The sequence below is a fragment of the Chelmon rostratus genome, chromosome 8, assembly GCF_017976325.1.
Source record: "Chelmon rostratus isolate fCheRos1 chromosome 8, fCheRos1.pri, whole genome shotgun sequence".
Classification (NCBI taxonomy): Eukaryota; Metazoa; Chordata; class Actinopteri; order Chaetodontiformes; family Chaetodontidae; genus Chelmon; species Chelmon rostratus.
In genome coordinates, this window is record NC_055665.1 from 3,145,905 (window position 1) to 3,170,658 (window position 24,754).

At 43.7% G+C, this 24,754-nt stretch overlaps 2 protein-coding genes across 2 annotated transcripts; one reads left to right on the top strand and one right to left on the bottom strand.

Moving 5' to 3' along the window:
- Positions 1–2,641: 2,641 nt before the first annotated feature.
- On the top strand, positions 2,642–19,113 carry tmod4 (tropomodulin 4 (muscle)). Its single transcript, XM_041942872.1, has 10 exons — positions 2,642–2,797; positions 10,154–10,330; positions 11,140–11,296; positions 12,380–12,499; positions 16,054–16,146; positions 16,630–16,760; positions 16,975–17,082; positions 17,646–17,789; positions 17,924–18,068; positions 18,841–19,113. Exons 2-10 carry the CDS (start codon positions 10,229–10,231, stop codon positions 18,861–18,863), a joined length of 1,023 nt encoding a protein of 340 aa, XP_041798806.1. The 5' UTR covers positions 2,642–2,797; positions 10,154–10,228; the 3' UTR covers positions 18,864–19,113.
- A 1,719-nt stretch (positions 19,114–20,832) lies between these two features.
- Positions 20,833–24,684, bottom strand: scnm1 (sodium channel modifier 1). The gene is made up of 8 exons (XM_041942860.1): positions 24,343–24,684; positions 24,098–24,168; positions 23,872–23,960; positions 23,015–23,109; positions 22,466–22,566; positions 22,218–22,366; positions 21,998–22,112; positions 20,833–21,441 (listed from the first exon to the last, which is right to left on the bottom strand). Exons 1-8 carry the CDS (start codon positions 24,391–24,393, stop codon positions 21,330–21,332), a joined length of 783 nt encoding a protein of 260 aa, XP_041798794.1. The 5' UTR covers positions 24,394–24,684; the 3' UTR covers positions 20,833–21,329.
- Positions 24,685–24,754: the final 70 nt, after the last annotated feature.

Sequence of the window (24,754 nt, forward strand, 5' to 3'; positions counted from 1 at the left end):
TTTTTCTTAAATTCCATTTTGCAGTGTTATAAACAGCACAAACTTTATTCACACAGCGTATGATTCACATCATTTTTAGACCCTTTGTGTCCTGGAAGCATCTGCATCTGTCATGTTACCCTTTAAGAAAGGGCTCATGGTTAATGTGCAAAGGCTGCAGGTGCAATAGATCACATCAGAATGTTGGAAAGGAATGTGCAGACTTGCAAAAACAGAGACGCTGAACACGTAAAATAAGTGCTTATGTGACAAAAAAACAGGTAGAAACAGTGTGAGAACTCGGGCGTTTTTCCATTCACACTCACATCGGATTGTCCGGATTAGAACCGGCGCTACCAAATGAAAATGAATGAATGCCGAACACACCTTTGTTTGTTGTTGTCAGTGCTGTCTCTATGGTGCTGCAGAGAACAGAATGCAGTCTTGTAGCATTCATGTGATGCTGCAGCCCGGCTGCGCTGCATGTGAAGCGCACAGGGTCAAAGAGGTGGATGGCGTTTTGTGTTCTGTGAGGAGGTTTGAACAGGGCGCCATCTGTCACTGTCACACTTACTACAAGTTCAGATTGATCTGTTGATTTGCTGAATGGAATCAGAAGTTGACCAGTGCCACTTTGGAAATCATCAACGCAACAACGATTTTAATAAAATGACAGATTGATTCCCTCAGTAGTGAGCTCACTATTGCTCACTGCACGTCTTGTTTTTCCTCATGCAGCCCTTTGGCTCCTTCACGGCCCGAGTGCCAAACACTGGAGGGCATTGTACAGTCAAAACACAGGGTTGCCTGTTTCAGGGCAACGATTTCATAAGAACTGCAGAGCTGCTGTGTTTACACTGTCAGTGTCAATCTGCTGCCATCTAGTGGTGGTGGAGGAGGAGTGGTTGGTATCTGCGTACACAGTCTGGTTCAAAAAGTGTTTATGAAGTGCAGAAAATGATTTAAACTTTTCTGGTTTGGAAATGTGAAATGATCTATGAGGAAGAATTTATTGGGACTTTTAATTAAGGAATAATATATCCGAAAAAAGCTTCTCACTCTTTCTTTCTGGACTTAGTCCAGGGTTATTCAGGCAACACAGGGGAATCACAGAGGAGTTTTTACTGAATAATTTTCCTTCCATGGGGGGATTTATAATGGTGTGCTACTTCTTAAATGAGAAACCTGGGATTTACTGTAAGTACTGGTCTTCTAGTAGCATGATAAGAGAGTTTTGAAGAAAGTATTTTTTGTCAGGCCGCCTCAAAGCCAAAACATGAAATAGAAAAAGTGTTAGATGATGTTATGAGAGGAAAGTAGACAAACATGTACCAAGAATCCAAAACTTCAACCAGGAGAAGAGAAATAAGAGACAAGATGCTGATGAGGACATTTCCAAGGAAGACAGAGCGGTTCAAGAACAACGAAAGAAGAAGTGTGGACACGAAAATAAAGAAAATGAAAAACGAAAAGAGAGATGAAACCTTTGAGAGGGAAGGAAGAGGTGAGGAAGAGCAAAAGCAGGTGTGAGAGAGTAAAGAAAGAAGAGTGCGGCATCCCTTTAAGATGGCAGCTATTCATGAATCCATTCCTCAGTGTGGGACTGTTACCGTTCAGGTGTCAAACAAGTGAGAACTGCCAATCAATCATTTAGTATGGATGGAGAATATAGCATTATGCTAACCTAGCAAGCGTCGTTTGGTTAATAAGATGATTTATTAGCATTTGCACAGCTATGTTTATTTGTATGTGGAATCATTTAAATCTTCCATTTTCCACTTTTCATAGTTATTAACTGTTGTGCTTTCCCTCGTGCTGCTGCACTTCTTTTACAATGTCTTATTTTACTTCATTTTATGCATCCTATGTCATCTACTTTTACCTGCATTTTACTATTTTAGACTGTGACTTAAATGCTTTACCGTTCTTTTTATTTTCATCCTTATTCTGCTCTATTTGTACCAACGTTTTTTTATTTTATTGTGTGGTTTTATGCATTGTCCTTATTTATATCTTCATCTTTATTATCATCATCAAGTGGGTTTTATTCTCTTCTTTTCTATGTGAAGCGCTCACTTGGTGCATGTGATTTCTTTCTTGTAAAGCATTTTTAGCTGCAATTCCTGTGTGAAAGGTGCTCTACAAATAAAGTTTATTATTCTTATTCTTATTATTTATATATATCTCTACACACACACACACACACACATATATGAGAGGACGTTTCAATGCAGAAAATGTACCACAAAGTGCTTCACATAAAATAAAAAAAAATGAAATTTGCAATATAACAATGATAAAATAAGATAAATACAAAGAGAATAAAATAAATTAAAATAAAATAAAATAAAATAAAATAAATAAAGCAGCAGACGTGCAGAGTTTGAGAACGAGGCGTCTCATTTCAAAGGTGCAGCTCAGCTCAAACCACTAGATGTCAGACTTTCTCCTTCTGTCTGACTGCACAGTTTTAATTGACTGACCAATGAGCACAAGCTCATGGCCCACTTCGCTCCCTCTCTCTCCCCCTGTCTCTCTATGACTCTCTGTCACCCCCCCTCCTCTCTCACAGCCAAAATAATAAAATGCTGACTTCTCAAAGTGCCGTCCGTCAGTATGGCTGTCTCAGCATAGCAGCCGTGACACACAAGAGAGAGGGGGGGTACAGAGAGAGAGAGAGGGAGAGAGAGAGAGAGAGAGAGAGAGAGAGAGAGAGAGAGAGAGAGGAGGGGGGAGAAAAAAAAAGAAACAACTTTCTCTGGTTTCTAACTGCAGGCTCTGCCTTGCCGAGGGGCTTCAGCACTGTGCTTCTGTGAAGGTAGGTGTGAGGCTGCTTCCCTCTGTCTCTCTCTGTGTGTCTGTCTGTGTGTGTGTGTGTGTGTGTGTGTGTTTGGGGGGATCCTGCAGGCATGTTGGGGTGATCCACACTTTAATCTTTCTCTCTGGGTCGCCTGTTTGGGAGGGCACCGCTTCCCCTGCCCAGAGCTTCGTGTGTGAGGTTGTGGGTTTGTGTCTGCGATGGGAAAGCTGCAGGATGAATGGTGGGGGGGTGGTGGTGGTGATGGGGGTGTCATGGGTCAATCTTTGCCCAAAAATCAGATGTTTCTGTGCGGAAGTTTGGTGGCTTAACGCTCAACTGGATTTTCTCCACCTTGTGTCACTCTGAGGGAGGTTTGTGCAGAGGGTCAGCCCAAAGCTGAAATACTGTCGCTCAAATGAAGCTATCAGTGTGGTATGTGGGGGGGTTAAGCCGTCCAATAGCTGTCCATCGCCGTGCAGTTAATTCGTCACAGGGGATTTGGAGATGTTGTCTCAGGGGGCTGTAGAGTTTGAAACGGGAAGGAGGGTTAAGTTCGCCCTCAATCTGCATTTCCCTTCCAGTGAGATCCATTAGTGTGTGACATTCGAGTTTCTGTCACTAGACTGAATTATCTTTTGGGGACAGAAGCTTCAATAGTGGTATAAAAAAAGGTGAGGTCGATACTGCAGGTTCAGCACCGCAAACAACTGTCATGAAAAGCAACTCCACTTGTTGCTGCACCAGCGCTCTGCAGCAATCCCAAACTTTTCCTTTAAGAATCGCTAAATTAGAACTTGCGCCGGAGCCAAGTTGCTCTCTGGGCCTCAAAATGGTGCTCTGACACAGTCTGAAGGAGCAACCCAAGCCGGGGAAGATTCACACAGCTGCAAGTAGCTGACTTGTGAGGCTAAAATTAAGCTGGGGGCAGATTTGGAATGTTACACTTGGGCGGTAAGACGCGGAGAAGTCGACCTGCGGATGGCGACGAATCTTCTGAGCTGTTGGTGGCGGTCATTTAAAAAAAAAAAAAAAAACCCTTCAAACTTCTGCTACCACGGGCCACGGGCAATAAAACAGAGCAGTGACTTCAAAGTTTATTTTCTGTTCTGGCACAGAAGCGGAGTGTAAATCATTTTGCAGCATTTATGAGTGTATAACCTTTGTCACTGTGAAATCTAAACCCCTGTGATGCTCTTTGACTTGTAAAACGCACAGTAACTCCTCGCTGCTGCAGAGCGTTCGACGCGGAGCTCTTAATGGATGAGTTCAATAAGAAACTGCAGGAGCTCTGAATCGGGGTTTTACTGCATGCGTCTCAGACGTGAGAGCCCTTTTCCCAGACTTCGCCTTGTCTGTGCTACGAAATCAAGAAGCTGCAGTCAGTGTGTTCTTCAACGGAGGTTAAAGGAATCACCCTGAAGTGCATGCTGGGAAATCTCTCAGCACTTTAGCTGTGGGGGTGTGACAGAAGGTTGGAGGCGGAGGGACTGAAGATTTCTTACCTGTAATTTTTGATACTCTTCACCTCCTACTCATGATGGGCTGATTCAAACATGCGTTTCCTGTTTCACAGGAAGTTCACAATCTGGAAGCACCCTGATCAATATGTTTCATGACCCACGCGAGAACCGCAACATCCCGCCCTGTTTCTGAGCTGGAAGATTTTATTGACGACTTTAAACACTAATGTGCCCGTTGATGCATCATTTAAAGGCCGTGCAAACCTCACCTGCACAGGTGTTTCAGCTGTTCTGCCTAATTAGACCGGCTCAGGCTCTCGCTCACTCATCCGCTGATCTCTATGCGACGAACACAAATTGAGAGATTTCAGACAGTGACACGTCCCTGACAGGTGCGGTCGCCTATAACACACAAAGCATTGTGGGATTGCTAGCAGGACGATGCTGTACAGCGTCCACTGCTGTACATAGTGCAGACATTTTACACTCAGAGTGAAGTCGTAAAATGCTCGATTCAGTAAATGCAGCATAATAAAACACAGGACAAGTTTAAGTTGCCTCATAAATGAAAAGTAACAGACGTTAATCAAGCGCAGTCTGTAAAGTCCTGAGAAGAGCTTTAATTAGTCATCGGTGACGACGCCTGTCAGGGTTTACACCATGGGAGTGTGTGCCAGAGCCTTTAACTCTCAGTTAAACTGTGAATTTCATTTAATCATCTCAGTTCCAAGTTGGTAAAACGACTTAATGAAGTAAATATTCTAATTTTCGATTTTTAATTTATATTATATGAATATATTAACCACTAATTACAGCCTCGACTGCACATTTAACGAGTCAGATTCAATTGATCTGCATCAGGTGATATAAAATTGTGATTTGGTGACATGCAGCCAAACTCTTTTCTAAGAGTTAGCAGGCAAAGATAGCAATCAGGTGACTTTTAGCAAAGGTCACAGTGAGACTGGAGGTATTCTTCATGTGAACAGACTGTCCCACTCACCACTGGCTAAAACATAAGCCTCTCAGTATTACTTCAGTGTTAATTTCACTCGACTTTATGTTTTAAACACATTTTAGTGACAGATTGAGCCCGAAGGCTTTCCATGAAGTGAGACTCCTCGTTAGATCTGAGCGTGTCCCAGATAGTTCAGTCGTGACGTTTGTCTCGGGAGAACGCTAAAATAATTTACTTACTGTTGTTCTGATGGCGGCAAATTCTGCTCTGACTCGTCAATAAGAGTCACATGTGGGCAACACGTCTCTGGATCTCAATGTGTGCGACTTGTTCCAGGTCAGAAGTGAAGAACGATGACTCTGTGAGCTTTTTCTGGGGTTGACGCTGTTCGATCTGTGTCACATAGGGGGGAAAATTCAGAAGTGGCGCACTTTCAGAGGAGGTTTGAGTATTTAAAGATGACAAACAGTCGCAGTCCTCAGTCAAACCCCAGACAAACATGCGTTTGCAACCAGGCTCGGCTCGTGTCACCGCTCTCATGAAGGCAGCAACTGCAGGTGCAGGTCAGGAGACGGTCGAGATCTAAAGTGGAAAAAGAAACGTCGGCAGCCAGCTGGCAGCAGCAGGTGACAGCCACCGCTCCCAATTTGTGTTGGTCCATATAGAAATCCTGCTGGGACTGCTGGGGACAGATGCACATTCACAAACGTCCAGCCTGTTTCCAGTGAGGCTTCCTGGCATGTGGAACGTGCCAAATCAAATGTCAAAACAAATGAAAACACGACGTGGGGCCCGGCTGCTCGTCCCCTTACCGGAGAGACGTTTTCTGTTGTCTGGCCTCACATTGTTCAGATAACTTCACCGCTTTGGATTTTACAGCTGATGACAAATATTCCCTCAGCGTCATAAAACACTGATCCACAAAACACTGAGACCCCCAAACCGAAGTCAGTCAGATCTCTTTCTGTGTAAAAGCACAATGTTCCTCACTTCCTTAACTGACAGGCTGCCGGTGCAGCTGAGCCCTCACTCTTAGCTCAAGTGTCAGAAAACAGCCGTGTATTTAGCTCAACAATAAGCGAGGCTCAAAGGCTTGACTGCAGGCAAATCACATGAGCCTGGTTTGGATGGAGCCCTGCGCCCTCACATTCACTTCTTAAGTCACACGCTGCTCGCTACATCGAATACAGCAGAAAACAGACAAAATGCACTGAGAGGGCGTTTCAGAGGGAGCTGGAAAACCTTTGTGGGCTAGCTGATATTGAGAATTGCTGATTTTATGCCGAAATGTCTCAAATTTGAGATGTAATAATACCTAAAAAAGGAGATTTCATTTACACAAAGCAGAATTAAATCAATGGCTATAAACAAGCAAAGACAGTAATGTCATGTCAGGTTTCCCAGATTCTTTTCGACCTCCGCCGTGCTGGCAGTGAACGTTATTGATTGGTCGACACCTAATAATTTATAAAAAGGAAGCATTGATTTGATAAAAAGATCCTTGCACTTTAATGTGACCCACAGCCTCCTTCTTCTGCAGCACAGCAACACAACAACCTGTGGCCAAAAAGGTTCCATAAATAAACCCAGTTTGGAAATCACAGCACGATAAACAACCATAAAAACACTGTATTTCCATCTAAATTACATCATTTGATGCTTTACTGTAATGAACAGCAGACCAATCAACCAGTGTAATTTAACAGATAATAAACCAAATAAACCTTCCACCTTCCATCAGGGGAAGGTCAGAGGTCAAGAATAAAACAGCAAAGTGACAGCAGACAGAATTTCCCTCACTACTAACTACATCATAAAAATACACAGATTACACTGCCACGATACCATCAGATGTTTTTTTTGGTATTTTTATAACGATGAGAGCGACATGAAGAGACAGAGGCTGTGCTTTAGCTTGAATTCTACTGCAGTAAAACCTGCTATCCCAGATAAAAACTGCGTCTGGAGAGATTTATCCTCCACCTGGTCCTTTGAGCTGCAGCCTCCTTCCTGTCATCCTTTAAATCTCCTCCATCTTCCGCAACTCTCAGCTGTGTGATCCGGTGTTTGTGTCATTGGCTTTACACATTAGAGCTGCACGGCGTCAACGAGGAGCTGCCAGACGCACGGGGGCCCATTTCAGCAGGTGCTTTTAGCGTTTTCCTCATCAAAAGGAGATTTTTATCACATCAATACCAAGCTTTGCATTTGTCGTGTTACAGGTCTTCTGGTCTACTGACTGAACTGCAGAGCAAATACAGAGTGATGGAGCCAGAACCCTGTTGAGCCTTTAAGATGTTTCATTTGGAAATTGTCCAAATTTGACTGAATCAGAGAATGTTTTTAGTCAATATTAAAATCTAAATTGCTATAGGTCCTACATTCACGTACTGGACAGGTGTGTGTGTGTGTGTGTGTGTGTGTGCATGCTGTTGTGTTTCTATATCCGTGGGGTCTGCACACTGGGAGCCTACTCATGGTCTGAGCTCCATCAACTTTGTGGGGACCAAAATGAAGCATTTAAATGAGTACTACTGACTCGCCTCCACAATAAAAAATCCCACAATGATAGAAAAACCTTTGTGTGTGTGTGTGTGTGTGTGTGTGGGTGTTTGTGTGTGTGTCCTCTCTAATGAAGTGTAATCTGATCAGTGACTCCCACCGTGCAGCCGTTACCTTGAGAAGATCAAGGTCACGGTACTTTGTGTGTCACACTGGGTCGTTACACATGCTGGTGTGTATCTCCATTTCCATGGCGACAAAGATTCTGTGCAGTTGTCGAGGCAACCCGACTGTTTGAGTGTGCTCTACAGGACTCTGTGCTCCACTGTGTAAGCTGCTACAGGAGCAGGTGAATGGATCATTCGCCACACAAACAGGCGGCGGTTAACTTCAAAGACAAAGTAAACAGTAGAGCAGCAGCTTCCGCCCTACAATAGAACGTAGGTGAGTTGTTTTTGTTGTATGGTACAGCAGAGAGACAGGATGTGGCCCTGATTAACATCTGGAAGCCTTTCACTCACAGTAACTTCATTTGAGCAGAGATTTCAACACAACCTGTGACTCTCTCAGCAGGTCACTAATTAAATGTCAGTGGATCGTGTTGGAAAAGTGCGAGCTGATGAGATCAAGGATTCAAGTCTCGATGCTCTCACATTCAGCTTGGAGGCTTTATTTATACCGTATAATATATATGACCGGATGTTTGCGTATAAATTATACGCAAACATCCGGTCATATACATTAACTTGCAGAATCATTGGAACAGCACAGAGGAAGTTCTGCTGCGGTGTCTATTTTACCTTTATATTCCAACCAAACTACAATCAGAGTTAGATTACATGTTGTTTTTCTGATAAAGCAAAGATTACAACTCCTGTGCTCCCAATAACCAAAGCAAATTTGTATTTAATATGTTTTGGACTCTTTTCAGTTTGCAGGCTAATTAGCTTGTCAGCCAGAGAGCTGCAGCAGTGAGAGCGGCTTAAAAACATACCTGCAAATGTCAGTACGGCTTAGTTTAAATGCTAAAGTGGTCGTCCCGTTTCTGCTAACAAAACACTGTCTGTCCTTTATACACCACAGCTCCCAGTTTGCATTGTGCCAGTTAACCTGTCAATCAAACAAACACGTGTTTGATGTATTTTATGTTGTTGGAGAGGCTGAATTGATGTCATTTGTACTGATAAAAATAATCATAAATAATGGTCTATGTTGCTAAATGTCCAGTTTAATCAACCCCTGAGCCTAAATGTGATGATATGCTGTCCCTGCTGTCAGACTGGCAGACTTAATGAAACCACGCTCTACGACCTGATTGGTTTTCTGGCCAAGTTGGGATGAAATTTGGACTGAAAATGAAAACATCGGACCTCATGAACCTGATAGCTGCATTACTCATACTTTGACCCAGTTGTGGCATTTCCTCATTTGGGGGCTGAGCCGGGTGGTTTGAACTTGCTGCTCATTACTGTGTCAGAGACGGTTTGTCCTCGTGTGTGTGTGCGCGATGTGTTGCGGGTGTGTTCCCGACTGTATGAACAAGTGTCCGTCACTGATAAATGAGGGATTGCACTCTCCACCCTCTCCTCTCTGCATTCTGCTATTCTTAGTTGCTGTGTGGTGAGCTAAGGGTTTAGAGTTACAAAGACTTTGCTCTCTCTTTTTCTCTTCCTTCACTTCTCTACCTCGCTCTGCCGCTTCAGTGGGTGGTTATTCACCTCTTGTGTGTTTTAGGGTGAAAAGGAAGCTTATGTAAGCATGTGACCTGGAGGCTGCCGCGACACATTTATACAGACTCCGCTGTCCTGAGTATTGCAGATTTATTATTGGAAATGCACCTATTATTATCATCAACACATTATGGAAGAGCTCGGGATGGGGCAGCTGATAAGCTCAATGAAGATCATGAAACATCATGTTTGGCAAGGGCAGCGGTTCCCAAAATGCAGAGCAGGAGACCCTCTGCAGTCCCTGACAGGGCTCCAGGGGGTCCCCAGGTGAAATAAGGACAGAGTGATTTAGATTTTCAACAAGTGGTTCTTTGGGTGCCTCAGTGTCCTACAGGATGATGTCCCGCCCGTGAGCTATTTATTTGTTGTTTCTCTCAAATGTTGCCTGTCCAATAAAGGAATAAAATGCCCCAAATATTTTTTAAAATTCTAACATAGTCAGAAAACTAAAGGTAAAAAGATTTGATGGAGCGATGTGAAATATACTACTATTATATAGTATTCTTTGCATGATAGAGGAGCTCCTGGGTCACAAGCTAAAGTTTTAATAAAGTTTGATTCAAATAAAATACTTTCATTACTCTCATTTTTTGATAAGGCCATGACCTGAGGTCGGGATGCAGTTTCAGTTAAGACCTACAGCTGTTAATGAGCGCAGATGTTTTGCACATCACGCCAAGCACCCCCCCGCCTCATGTGTCCTCTCTCTTCCCTCCTCTCACAGTGCCCTCTCGCCCAGGGGTGTGCAGCGGTGTGTATGAGTGAGTGTGTGTGCACGTGAGCCGGAGCCTCAGGAGCCATGTCGGACCCCAGGGACATCGACGAGGATGCTATCCTCAAGGGCCTCAGTGCCGAGGAGCTGGATCAGCTCGAGTATGAGCTGCAGGAGATGGACCCCGAGGTACTGAGGAGCGCCTGATTTCTCTTAACCTGCCAGGTGGTCTGCCTCTGATCACTTTCTCCAAAGCCACAAGGCCACGGTGGTCAGTTCTGGTGCCTGATGTTTACAAGCCCTGCAGGTTTTTGTTCCCCCAGATGGTTCATCTGACACCAGGGGTAGCTTGATAACTGTGAGCCAAACAAAAACCTGCAGGATACACGACACTAAAGACGAGAGGTGCAATCCATTCAGCTTTATTGCAAAGTCTTTCCTTCAGTGAGCCCACCAGTGATTAGATTTGTTATGTACAAGAAGAGAGCGGCAAGAGAGCAAGGCCAAGAGATCAACTGAAGAATTAAATCAAGCAGGTCTCTCGGTAAAAGCAAGTGTTGCCATATCAAACCCTCCCAACTGAAGATCATAAAAGAAAATGCTTCAGGCTTTCATTTCTTTTGAGTGCAACCGTCTACAGTAACCAAGTAACGGAACAGACACTGAAAGCAGATGATCACTACACTTTAGATCTGGATGTTGTTGCACACATGTAGTCTTGTGTGCAAGGCGTTTGCAGATTCATGCACAGTGCACCTGACTTTACCCCTCTGCTCTCCACTGTGGGACACATTTAATGCAGGAAGAAAGGAAAATCAGGGAGGACTCTCACTTTCATTCATGCATTGCATGGATTGCTGCATCAAGCAAATTAAAGTTACAGTTAGGAATCAAAGAATGAAAATGTTGTACATGCATTTTGACTACTAAATCCATTCTCTCATGTTCTGCAGCCTTGATGTCACACCAACATAACATCTGACCTCTTGTTCTCCCAGAATGCCATGCTGCCTGCCGGGATGCGGCAGCGTGACCAGACGAAGAAGAGCCCAACGGGTCCATTTGACCGCGAAGCTCTGCAGCAGCACTTGGAGAAGCAGGCCCTGGAGCACGAGGACAGGGAGGACCTGGTGCCCTTCACTGGGGAGAAGAAAGGTGGGGGGGCAGGCGTCCTGTGTGAGGAGCTGGACACACTGGCCACAAAATATTGTCTTTAATTGTCATGTTAGACAGAAAAATTCTGTAATTTTAAAGCACAGATAGGGACACTAGAAATTAAAGGTCACATGTTTGCAGGGCTGCAGAATAGAGGATATGATATCGAGGACATTTTAAGTTTTGATTGCAGTTAGGCATGACCCTGTCCTGGGAAGACGAGCGTGTCCCCTCAGTCTTTTTGCACAGACCACACTGAGTGGAAAACATCAGCAGAGGTTACATAAAATGACCATAGATACTGGCTATAAATAGCTCTTAATGCAAAGACCTAAATCTCCATAGACTCGTCTCCTTCTCCCTCAGACAGCTGGACAGTATTGTACTCTGCGATGCGCCACTGCACAGCAGCTCAGGCTCTTAGCTTCAGGTCTGTGTGGGGTTGTTGCAGCTCACTGAGTTTAGGGGCCATTTCCATCATTGTCCCGCGGGCTGACACGTCCAGACCTACACCAGGAAATGATCTGGCTCAGAATATTTGTACTCAGTTCCCGTGCAACTCAAGCAGAAATGCATCAGGAATATCTACGTTCTGTTAAAACTTTTTGGGCTTTTTTTTGTGATTCCCTGCTGAAACTGTAAAGCTCAATGAGAAAACCGCAAATAAAAAGACAAGAAAGCACAAACTAGGCTCCAGTGGAAAACTGAGTTTATTAGAGCTGGTCCACAAACCCGTGATAAGCCCTGGCTTACTCATGTTTTGGGAAACATGATCCCAAAAGAGCTTTTACCAAAACAGAGACAAATTTACGGTTTAAAGCTTTCAGGCTGGAGAAAACCCATTAAGAAGTAAAACCTTTGGGGACTTTGATTTGCAGACTGATGAATAAATACACGCAAACATCACGATACACGATACGACCTCTAATGGACTCATCATATCATTTCATTTCAGTTTTTCAGCTTCCTTCCGTCTGCCATCCATGCTCAAAACCTTCCCTGCTTTCTCTTCTCTAACTGTCGCTCTGCCTTTTTTCTCTGGTTTCATCTCTGAGCGTGTCTACTCTGTCGTTTTATCTCCAGGAAAGGCCTTCGTGGCCAAGAAGGCAGCAGAGCTCCCGTTGCACGAGCAGGTGACTCTGGAGCCGGAGCTGGAGGAGGCTCTGAAAAATGCCACAGACGCAGAGATGTGTGATATTGCAGGTTGGACAAACTTTATCACTATTACTATGATTAACATAAAGCCACACAACGATCTGCTGATTTGTGTTGCGTTGATTGCTGGACTGGAGTCATTATTAAGGTCATTAGTTCCACCTGTGCTGTTTCCGCTGTGACAAGTCAAAATGTCTGCAGGCTTTTGAATGTGATTCATTTGGGAACAATGGAGACTCAGGAAGGCTCTGCAGCAGGAGAGCTTGTATCCCGTTAACATAAAATTCTCACAGTTTGGGCAAAGTTTGACCACAGTTTTCATTTGCACAACAGAAAACTGAACTTTATAATGTTATTTCAGTTAAACTACGTTTGAACTTGTCTCTGTACTATTACACAGAGTTAAAACTGAAGTCACGTTATGTGTGACGGGGGCACGTAATTCTTTTTGGTCTCCAAAGGGGAACATGACAGACAACAAGTTCGTGAATCATTGATCTAGATAATCTGAGAGTCAAGGGGAGAAATTGCTGGGTTAACCCCTATGTCTCAGATTGTTGCCCGTAGCAACAGACCAGTATCTCACCTCCATAGTAACCGGTGATGGAGCAGCAATGTACAGCTTCATTGTGACACTTTCATTTCATTGACTAAGACCTTTTTCATTCACATTTTGACTTGTCAGTGCAGGAAAAGCACGTCTGAAACACAAATTTCATTAATGATGGCTCAGCGCCACCAAGTGAACCAGCATGCACAAAACCAGGACCCTGAAACTGAGAGCTCATCTAAATGGAATGCCGCTGCTCTCACTGTTATCAGTTACACCTGCGGGTTTCCTGCCATGACATGCAAACATGTCTGCTGTGAAAAAGGTGTAGTCCTCCTATGATGCCATCTGTTTGTCCTCGTGCTGTTTCCCAGCAGCAGGTCCTGACATACACAGCACAGTGTGACCTCAGTGTGTCATCACAGCGGCTCTGACCCACTTAGTTCTGTTATACCGGCCCAGAAATGGGAAACAATATGAAACTAACAGCAGGTTTCATATTGTTTGCCTCGATGCAGAGGCAGCTCAGTGGTCCCAGGTTAACAGACATGGCCAGACATGCGATGGGGTCCAATTCCCCATGCTCAGCAACACAAAAATAAATAAGCCTGGCCCCAGGCCACCAAAGGAAGGGTGGAGCAGACGTGGGGATGGTGGGGGCGAAGATACTGTATCTGGCTGAACCAGGCCAGTGGGAAGCGTCTGTGTTCACAGATAGAAAAGCCAGTTTTTCATGTTTCCTGAGGCTCAGAATCATTTTATGGAAGCTTAGAATCAACAGTGTAATGTGAGAAGTATTCTGGGAGTTTTTTATTGAAATGTGACCTTCAAGACATTTTAATGTGCTGTAGATGATGACTGCCTATAGTATGATTATTCTTCGATCACCAAGATTACTCGTAAGCCAACAATAGAAATGGTAACCATGGTGACTGGACTGATGGAAGATTAGCCATTTTCTAAAAGATGTTCACAGATTACCAAGAAGACCACATCTGGGTGTCACTGAACCCTGTCCCTACGAGTTTCTGTTGTTTTGTGACCACGGACGCCATGAACGTTGCGTTTCGTTGCCGTAACCCTCCTGCAGCTCTTTAGATTAGACTGGCTTTGGCTTTGGGATGACAGCTAACCATTAGCATACTGTTCTGTCAGGAAGAGACGCGAGCGCCGTGCCCTGTGATGTTAGCGCCAGCCTTGACACAAGCAGACAAATCGGTGCTGGATTCTGTGTGCTGGGACAGTTTGCCCAGTTTAGTGTCTATCTGTCAGGACTTTGGACACCCGGTTGGAAACCACAACAATCCCGAACAAACCGGAACGTCTGCTTTGTTTTAAATAGAACTTAACCCCACAAACTAATATAACCTTATTAGTTACTAATATGCTCCTGGTTCTTGGAAGTAATACTCGTTTGCTACTGTAGGTGCTACTTTAGACATGCTAACGATTGAAGCTTAGTGTCCATTACCCTCCTCTCACTACACACCCATGCAGTTTGGCATGTCGAAAAATTCAAAGCTTGACAGGCCTGCTGAATAAATGCTAGATGAGTTTAGAAAAGGTTAAATTAAATCACTGTATATGTTTTCTTTGTTGAGTTTGATCATTTGAACTCTCTGAAAACCCGCCACACTCCTCTGACAGGCCAAACAGGCGGGCAGGCATCCGGAAAGACAGAGCCTGGGGGGAGCCTGTTTGTCCGGCCCCGCCAGAGAGCCCGCCGTTTTAACCCTGGATGGAGTCCAGATGAGGATTAAACCTCAGTTAGCCTCTGTCAGTCTTTTGTGTGGGCTTTTTGGCAAACACACTAAAAGGGGATGAATAGCTTGGCCGACCCGCTACGTGAGCTCAGAGGGAGGACGGTCCAACAAGTGACCCCGGTGACTTAATTTTCACGTTTTATTTGTATTAACACGCTGCTATATCGAGCTTTTTAGTTATCTGCAGTCTAGTTTGTGCTGTAAAGCTACTGTGGGTTATTCTCAGGGCCAAACCGGATGATGAGGGGGTGTTTATGGTTGGTGACGCCCCCCCTTGAGCAGGCAGCTGTCTCCCCGGCCTCCCTCTCCTCACAAGGCCCTTCACATGGTTCCCCACACCGGGTCAGGAGGCTGGTGGGTGGGAAGGTGGAGGAGAGGGGTGAGGCGCGGTGGTTGCTGTCACAGCAGTTGGTGGGTGACACAGTTTGGCAGGTTACAACAAGAGCAAGAGAAGCACCATGAGATCTGCCACCTCCTGGTCATCAACAGTAACAACAGGAGAACCAACTCTGTTGTCTGTTGGGTGGAGGCGTTGTGGAAGATTTCCACTGTAAAAATGATATATCACGTGTGTGGATTGTATTTGTTGGATACAACCTGCTGTAGAACATGTTTGAAGAAGAAGAATTTATTCTGTTTTCTTTCAATTAACTGTCACTTAATCTCCAAACCAGTGAAACTAGTTTTACTAAAGTCAAGAAGTAACTCTGCCACCATGGATACAGTCAGGTTCATATTAAAAGAGTTAGAGGTTTTTTTTCACTAACTGTGAAGTCATAATTCGACTTTCTGCTCTCTTGGTGCTGATATCATATTCTATACACACATCAGCTCACTCTCTCTCTCTTTATATCTGATAATATCATAACATTTGCTCTAAATTCATTGGTTGCTGTGCTTAGAATCAAGTTGTTCATATATTTTGGACGTCCAAGACTCCAGTAGCATCCTTTCCTGAACCGTGTTTGGTCTTTTAGCTACGGCCCACCTGCTCAGCCTGAAACATGTGTATAAATGTGTACTTCCTCGGGACCCCTGGGAAGTGTGAGATTACAACCAGCGAGTTTCCTGCTGAGCTCAGACAACGACGTCTTTATCTCATCAAAACAAACAGACACACGGGAGACGAGGGAGCATCCAACCAGGTCTCAGAGCTGGCTCCAAATCAGAAGCAATGCACATGAAGAGCACACGTGAAAGCACAGTCCAGGACAAATGATCTGATCTTACTCAAATATCACAGACTTCTTTATCCTCTGTTCATAGCGGCTGTTTTCCTGTTCTTGCAGCGATCCTGGGAATGTACACGCTGATGAGCAACAAGCAGTACTATGATGCTCTGGGCACCACGGGCACCATCGCCAACACAGAGGGCATCAACAGTACGTCTGACATCATTTCACACACAGCTTGATCTGCTTTTATCCAGAAAGATGTTTCAGAAACTGATCAGTCATAAGAAGATGGAGTTGAAAAGTTCACCGCTGGTCTGATTCTTAATCTTGTTTGCATCTTCTTTTGATGATGTATTTTCTTTAGATTTCAGCAACGTTCCTGCACAAACATTGAACATTATCTTATTAATGGCAGCGATATAAAATATGATACCCAAACCATGCCTTAAATGTGCTGAACAGGAACTGTTGTTGTTCCTGCGTGAAAATGCAAAAAACCCAAAGGCACTCAGTCTTGATCGAGCTCTTTTTGCAGCCTGGGGAGATGTTGGGGTTTTTCTTATCTTTGGCACTATGTATGTTCCATTTAATGCATTAAAAGAGGATATTTTCTTTTTATAGTAACGCCTTGTAAATTTATGTTACTGCAGGCCCTCTGTAGCCTAAGCTGTAATGTTGTGTCTCCTGCAGGTGTAGTGAAACCAGATCCCTTCAAGATCTTCCCCGATGAGCTGCCCAACCCCACCAACGTGGAGGAAACCCTGGAGAGGATCCACAACAACGACAGCAGCCTGACTGAGGTCAACCTCAACAACATCAAGGTCGGTGAACGGGAAAAACAAGCGGCGTTGACTTCAAGCAGACGCAGCGCCGCAAATACAAATATCAGCTAAACTTTCCTAAACCGACACAGCTTTGCTTTCCACTCTCTGAACATGACTCTCTGCCACACCAGCTGCAGTGTCGTTTTGCTGTGCTGATCATTTGGAGTGTAGCTCCTCAGCAGTAAGAACCAAAGCTCTGTCTGTGCCGCAGGACATTCCCATCCCAACACTGAAAGAGATCTTCGAGGCGATGAAGGGAAACTCTCACGTGGAGTTTCTGAGCATCGCTGCGACCCGAAGCAACGACCCTGTGGCCTACGTGAGTACAACACGAGATGACGACCGCGGGCAAATACTGCGTTTTCTCTGCTGTTTTGGTTTTTTATTTCTTTGGTATGGAAACATGGATGTACATTCTTAGATGCAGTGATGTCACAGATAGATATTTAAACTGATTAATGGTCATTTAGACCATTAAACGTGACAATGACAACACTGAAGTCACAGGAAGAATTAGATTTCTTATTGAATATAGTACATAATCCTTTCCATCCTAAAATAAAATAAATGTTAATTTATGGTACTATTTTATCAGTAAGTAATGTTTCAGATAAAAGCACTTCAGGGTAAACACACAGGGCTGAAAACTGCTCTCTATGGGATGAAACTTGTCGCTTCAAGCTTTTTCAACCTGCAGAGAGCAGCAGCCGCATCCAGACGCTCCAAATTCAAGGTTTTCACTGAGAAATGAAAATGTTGCAAAGGTCACAAAGCGGGAGTTTAGCGAATATCAACGTGATCATTTTCTAACGTGTAGTTATGCATTAAACAATCTCAATTTGTGTATGTGTTTGTGTGTTTGTGTGTGTGTGCGTGCACCAGGCATGCGCTGAGATGCTGCAGGAGAACACCAGCTTGCAGAGTCTTAATATCGAGTCAAACTTCATCACCGCGGACGGCATGATGGCGATCATCAAAGCGATGGCCAACAATGCCACACTGGTGGAGCTCAAGATTGACAACCAGGTGTGAAACACAGAGCTGAGACTGTGGATGTGCTGAACAGCTCACTAAAGTGACTGACAGGTGGCACACCAGTAATAAAGTCAGGTTTAATGTACGGTTGAGATCTCGAGCTGTTTCTCTTCTCTCCGCTACAGAGGCAGACGCTGGGAGACTCCGTCGAGATGGAGATCGCCTCCATGTTGGAGAACAACTCCAGCATCCTCAAATTCGGCTACCACTTCAGCCAGCAGGGTCCCCGCGCCAGAGCTGCCATGGCCATCACACGAAACAACGACATGAGTGAGAGTCGCTCTGACCGCGTGACCAGAAAATCTTAGAAACACAGAATTATGGAAAGATTGGAGCAGTGGCGTGCACAGACTTTTTGAAGGGCAGGGGCGGAAAGGAAAAAAAGGGCACATATAGCGTGTCCTCGCCACTGAAGAGGGCACTTTAGCACGCATTTTGGCGTCCAAGAGGGCACTTTATAGCGCGTTTTGGCTCCCAGGGGGCATTTTAGAGTGCGTTTTGGCATCCAAGAGGGCACTTTAGAGCGCGCTTTGGCGTCCAAGAGGGCACTTTAGCGCGCTTTTTGGTGTCCAAGAGGGCACTTTAGAGCGTGTTTTGGCTCCCAGGGGGCACTTTAGAGTGTGTTTTGGCGTCCAAGAGGGCACTTTAGAGTGCGTTTTGGCGTCGAAGAGGGCACTTTAGTGCACATTTTGGCTCCCAGGGGGCCCTTTAGCACGCGTTTTGGCTCCCAAGAGGGCACTTTAGCACACGTTTTGGAGTCCAAGAGGGCACTTTAGAGCGCGTTTTGGCTCCCAGGGGGCACTTTAGCGTGTGTTATGGCTCCCAAGAGGGCACTTTAGCACGCGTTTTTCAAAAACTGGGCCACACTGGGCAGGATTAATGTATAAAATCCTGATGTGAGAAGATGACAAGTGTCGTTATAAAATTTAAATATAGACTCAAATTTTGGGGCTTCATTTTTAGGGAAATAAATGTATCTCAAGCCACCATCTTTTTTACTAACTAGTCATTTTGTGTCATATTTTTCTTCTTCTCGCTGCAGTTCGCCAGCAGAGATTAAGATGAAAGTAACAAGGAGCAAACAGAAGAACAACCACTTCAGCCCCCCCGGAGCCTGCAGACAGACTGCCACCAACAGCCTCGTGCCAACTTCCTCAATGTGACGTGCCGGAGCTGAATCCTCCAGAATTCAAGCTGGGTCGACGTGCATGGCGCAACCCACCACCAACCTAACATCCAATCATTTCATTTCATTTCCTGCAGCCAGCTTTTTGTAGACTGCTGAATTCATCATAAAGGCATGTATAGGTCACAAGCAAAATGTGAAGTGTCTTTTTTTTTTGTGCTTTTAGTTTAGTGCATCGGCGACATCATCCCACACAAAAGATTAACCCTTTTCATTCATGAAAACTTTTACAATGTGGTGCTATCTGTGGGAAGAAAACAAACTGTAAATACTTTCAATAAATCTATATATTCAAGTACTTTTCGTACATTTTTGGCAAGTTTAATTTCATTGTTTCTCCACTTTATCTGGATACGAGTATTTCACATTTTACATTATAACCATTGTGTCATATTAATCTGTATTTAATCCAGTGGCACTGGATATACAGGATTTCAACCCAAAATGAGTTGTTTTAATGATGTAATAAGTGATAATATGTCCTGAACACTGACATATACTGCAGCATTTAAGGATGAATCCTTCATGTAAAGAATCTCGGCACTTTAATCCCTCAAAGTCTCTCCTGATCCTCTGACTTCCCTCAAGCACCTGTGCTATTTTTACCCCTCGGACCCTGATGGGAAACACAACCTGGTCCGCTGGGCTTGAGTTACCTTGTTCCAAATATAAGAACCAACTTAAAAAAGGTTGCACCCGTGTGCACCCAGAGATTTATGAACAGAAACAGCTGCTAACCTCCGAGGATTTTGACGGCATTGCTGGTGTTCCTCCACTCCCTCCCCTCGTTTCTTTTACCTATTTCCTCATTTCTTTAAAGGGCTCTGGCTTAATGTCAAGTTTGACGAGACCGTGAAGCAATAACAAGGAAATAAATTTTTAGATTTCTCAAAGGTCACATTTTTAAAGCCACGCGGCTTCGCTGACATTTGACATCTTAAAATGATTTAAAGTCAGCGTTGCCTTGACACAATCTATTCTGGGGGTTATTCTCCCCTTTGATCGTAGTTTCACAGTAAAACACACGTGTATTTTTGGATTGTAATGCCGGCTGCCATAAATGCCGTGACTCACGTATTTACCATATTGTGTTTCATCAGTTTTTTGCGTCAGAGGGCTACAAGCTGTGATGCTAAAATGGCAGACGTGATATTGAAGGTCATCAGAGTTTAAATATCCATACATTTGTTTTCAGAAGCAATTCACAAGTGTTTACATGTCATGCTGCCAAGTCTCCACAACAACTGAGAACTATCTTCAACATGTTCAACAAGCGCCTCCTCATGTGGCGGTGACGCTCTGAGCTCCAAATTAATGAAGTGAGCGTGCTTTCCACACATATTAGCGGTGTCATCAGAAACTAACCCATGTTAAGACCCTCTGCCCCCTCCCAATGACCCTGATGGTGTTATCCAATTTATACCGACCGTGCTGAGAGCAGCACTGAACGAACGCACTGTGAAGAACGCTAACGGTGGCTTCACTACCCAGATTAGCACCAATACAGCCTATCTGCTGCTGATTTATAGTAAAGCTGACTGAGGATTAGTCCAACCAGAGACGAGACGGAGCTCAACTGAAAGGAGCAAAACAGACAACAAAGCCTGATGGAAAATAGTCTCACTCATTCTGTAGGTTGCAAGTGTTTGTTGCTGCTCTTCTGATCCTGAAGGATCCATGATCAAGACATAAGAGTGATGTTGTTGGGTATACATGGTCCACTCAGTTTGTGAGGCTGTTTAAAGTCACTCTACTAACCGAGTTCATTTCTGAGATCTGGGTACATGGTGGCAACATCTCTAGAAGGAGTCAGGCGAGGCAAGAAACACGCGCAGTCACACAATCAGACAGACTGTAAACAGATCTGCAGGTTGGCTTCATTTATTTGGAACTGAAAACGAAGGTAATGATTCTTAGCTGACATGGAGAAAAACTGACTGACAAGCCTTGGTCAGGTTTTCTTTCTAGATGTCTTCATGCTTTAAAGTCTGCTTGATGTTCAAGGTAGTAAAAAACATTTTTGCAAAGTTAGAATAACGTGAATTTGCTATAAAAACACAAGGACATGTGAACTGTGACTTTCCAGAGACAATAAAAGCATAAACAGCTGCAGCTGACGATCACTGGTGACTAGAAATCTCCTTTTACAACTAAGGAGTGAGTTCCAAGATTACAGTGGTGCTGTAGATTCATCTTAGGAAAACCATGGAATCCAATGGAAGGTCGATGGATGGTACAAATCTGTTTAAGAGAGTCCTCGCATGTGAAGCTTCGGCTGTTTCAAACAGCACCATGGCTCCTGAATGTACCACTGTGGTACAAGTTAATCTGTTTTCCCACAGTTCTTAGTCCTCTTGGGGACTCGTAGGTAGCGAAGGAGGCTCTTCCTCATCTGAATCAAACTCCACATTCTTGTCTTTCACCCACTGGCCGCTCCGGTCTTGCAACCACCCCTGACTTAGACATTGACAAGGAAAAATGAAACGCAATGAACACATGAGGCTGACAAACATATACTGAACTGACATCTAGTAGTTATAATGCGCAACTTCAGCCAGTCATGCTTAATTTCAGTTTAAAAAGAAAAACACACCAAAAAACAGTTCTGCACCCAGTGGTGATGGTGGTGCCTGCCCCAATTTATGCCCCAAACCCTCAAGACAGCACCGATGTAGCATCATGAGGTCGTTTGTAATTCTGAAAACGAATTTGTTTGAGCAGTTTGCTTCATCTTTTATATTAACTACATAAGTTTAATATAAAAAAACACATTTTGTTGCATTATTTTATTAGGCAAACCAAAAGGGCAGGAAGGCTGCTGTGTTTTATTCTAGGATGGTGAAGGCATCACCTGGGCCTACTCTGATTTGTAACAGTAAGAATATGAGGGTAAGCCAATCATCACTTCTCATGCCTAAACCTAACCAACCAAATCAACCAATGTAATGAGTACTAGCCAATCAGAGGCAGAGTAGGGCGGGTCATACCTTTGCCATCCCACCACTGTCTGTACCTTTTCAGTTGAAGGTAGTGCTTCAGCTCTCTCCTCCTCTGGGCTGTTATTGGCTCTGCTGCCTGTGTCACTGCAGCCTGAGATGTCTTTTGTTTGTCTTCTGATGGATGTGACCCTTCATTGGCCACAGAAAACATGTCCACAGTTAAAGCACAACCACGGCTGCGTTTTCTTTAACACCAAATCTGAAAATAAAAAGATTTTCTGTGCCAGACTTTACCTGCTGTGCAGCCACCGGAGCTGCTTTGTGATAAACTGTTTGAAACTTCAGTTTTCCGATGTGCTTGTTCGTGTTCAGATGCTGTTTTGCTGGAAGTGTTGCCACTGGGATCAGAGTTGATGGACAGTGGTCCTTTTTCAGATTTTGTACTAAAAAATAATGACAGATTTCTGTGATCTTCCTTTACTCTTTCTCTGAGATTTTGAATATTTGTGGGAATTTGTATATTAAAAACACATCTCACTCACCTGGTTTTTCTATGGCAGCTGTTGTACGGCACAGTCTTTAGTAAAGCGTGATGTGTGAGCTTCCGTGTTTGTTCCAGTAAAGGGGCTGAACAGGAGGGTTCCTTAAAACACAACATGTAGAACTGTACAGGTGTCTAAAACGCCGCTGAGATCTCACTCAGAAGGCAACTTGATATTCTGTCGAGTGCTGTTTATCTTTTCCACAACAGACAACAACTGTAAAATGGTTGACACAATGTTATTTGTCAGGGTCATATGCTAGTCACAGGGCCACACAAGGCTTTGACACAAGACAACAACATGGATCAGCAGTCTGAGCCACTAAAAGAAAGACTGCTCAGCTTGTGTCATTATTCTCCAGTGATGATTCATTGACCTTCTGCTTGTTGAATGATCAGGCTGACTCCTGCCTGTTGTTTGTCCAAGAAACAACTTTCCTCCGCAAATACATGTATGAAGAGATTATGAAAAGTTTGCTCAAGAGGGAACAGCAACTTGAGAGAGCAAACGCACCTTCTGTTCATAGCTGTATAGGATAAAGTTACCAACCTGTCTTTTGTCTTCAGTCTGGATGTAGTTTTCTTGTTGTCTTTTTGTTATTTCATTTTTCAGCTCCGCTTTCTTGCCATAGAAAGATTTTAATCCTGAAGAAATACAACATAACAAAGAATTAAGTTTATCAAAGCCATTTGTAGTTACTTTAAGGGTTTGGGGGCACGATGACATATGTTGTAAGACAACATAACTTTCATTTATACCATTGCACTGTAGCTATCCCTTCAATATCTCTGGTTGCATTATGCCACCGTGAGGCAAAGCTTCAACTCAGTGAGGGGCACAGCTTTATGACAATACTGGATTCTTGCATTATATTTGCATCCTTGTTAGAAAGTGACTTGACCTGCTGGGAGTTTAATTTAATTGCTAAATTAGCCCAAAACATGTCTGTCAAGAGCATATCTGGTTATCCATAAACAGCCTCTTAATTTATTAACTTTCCAGTAAAATACTGTAACATGGTCATTGGCATAATAACAAAATGACATACTGTGATAGAGGATTTTATCCATATTGCCAGCTACAAGATGTAGAAATGAATAAACAAGTAATAACATTGTTGCAATCAGCTATCACATTAATTTACTGATGAACAGTAAACTGCACATCCAGGCTACGTTTGATGTTTGGCTGAGGCTTTTATATTCCCCAAAATGATGTCAGGATATCAACTATATTTCGTAAACTATTACTTTGCTCAGTAGCAAAAACAGTGAAGTCACCACACAAAAATCAGTGTAGAATAGAAAGGTTTTATTCCAAGAAAAGTAATTTAAGTGCCTCAGAATACAACTGAGAAAGTTACGAAAGATAATCTTGGGAGTGGCTGTTTGTATTGAACGTCTCACCTGCTAGATGTCTTTTCCCATTTCTGTGGACTGTCAGCATATCTACTGTGTCAAATACAGGCCGGTAGGCGCATATTAGGCAAGTGTATCTAGAAAAGAACGAATGAACAAGATACATTTTAACTTCATGTCAACTGTTGTTGGCTATGCATGAACAGCCTTTAACAGCATCAGATTACATGATATCATTACCCAAAACGTATCAGAGTTTATAAGTTAATTTCACCTTCCATTTTTCAGAAGAGCTGCTTCATCCTCTGGAATAAAATTAGACAGAAGATCTGCCACACGCCGTTTCTGAAACCAGCAGTAGTAGAGTGGTTAATTCATCGTTTTTCAGCTTTAAAGGCACATAGTTTAACACTACAGGTGGCTACAAGTAGCTACCGGAAAGCTAACCACAACAACCTAACATCTCAGCTGAAGTCTCTTCCAGAAAAGCCAAACATAAGATATGAGATAAACTCTCACCTTCAGGATGTTCAACTGACTCTTGTCATCACCTTCCCTTTTGAAAGACATACTTATTACGGTTTTTAATCTGAAAACGGCGGTCAGAAACCGGTTAGCTAACTAGCTACTCACGACAACAAGCTAAACCCTGATAGCGATGTGGCATTCCCAGTCAATGGGTGGAATGGGAAATACGAACTTCCTCTTAAAACAACGTTCAGTTCAGTTTTAACGTGGCAAGCAGTTTTGAACTAATTTTTACTTGTTTATCTTAAAATTGGGAGTTCACACACCAATACAACGCCATGGCCAGGCATATCTAGAGGATTAATTCGGTTTCAAACCATAGACTGTACGGAAGGTTTCAATCTGTGTCATTTTTCCCCAATCGCTATGAATGCAGCGCTTGTGACGAATCATGGGACTAGTC

What these genes read in the sequence shown, in the direction of transcription:
- tmod4 (XM_041942872.1), top strand. Translation starts at nt 10,229, where the DNA reads ATGTCGGACCCCAGGGACATCGACGAGGATGCTATCCTCAAGGGCCTC. An exon ending in TGCAGGAGATGGACCCCGAG is followed by an intron (nt 10,331 to 11,139) that starts GTACTGAGGAGC and finishes TTGTTCTCCCAG; the next exon opens with AATGCCATGCTGCCTGCCGG. An exon ending in AGAGATGTGTGATATTGCAG is followed by an intron (nt 12,500 to 16,053) that starts GTTGGACAAACT and finishes CTGTTCTTGCAG; the next exon opens with CGATCCTGGGAATGTACACG.
- scnm1 (XM_041942860.1), bottom strand. Translation starts at nt 24,393, where the DNA reads ATGTCTTTCAAAAGGGAAGGTGATGACAAGAGTCAGTTGAACATCCTG. An exon ending in GTCAGTTGAACATCCTGAAG is followed by an intron (nt 24,169 to 24,342) that starts GTGAGAGTTTAT and finishes TGCTGGTTTCAG; the next exon opens with AAACGGCGTGTGGCAGATCT. An exon ending in CTCCGGTGGCTGCACAGCAG is followed by an intron (nt 22,113 to 22,217) that starts GTAAAGTCTGGC and finishes TGGCCAATGAAG; the next exon opens with GGTCACATCCATCAGAAGAC.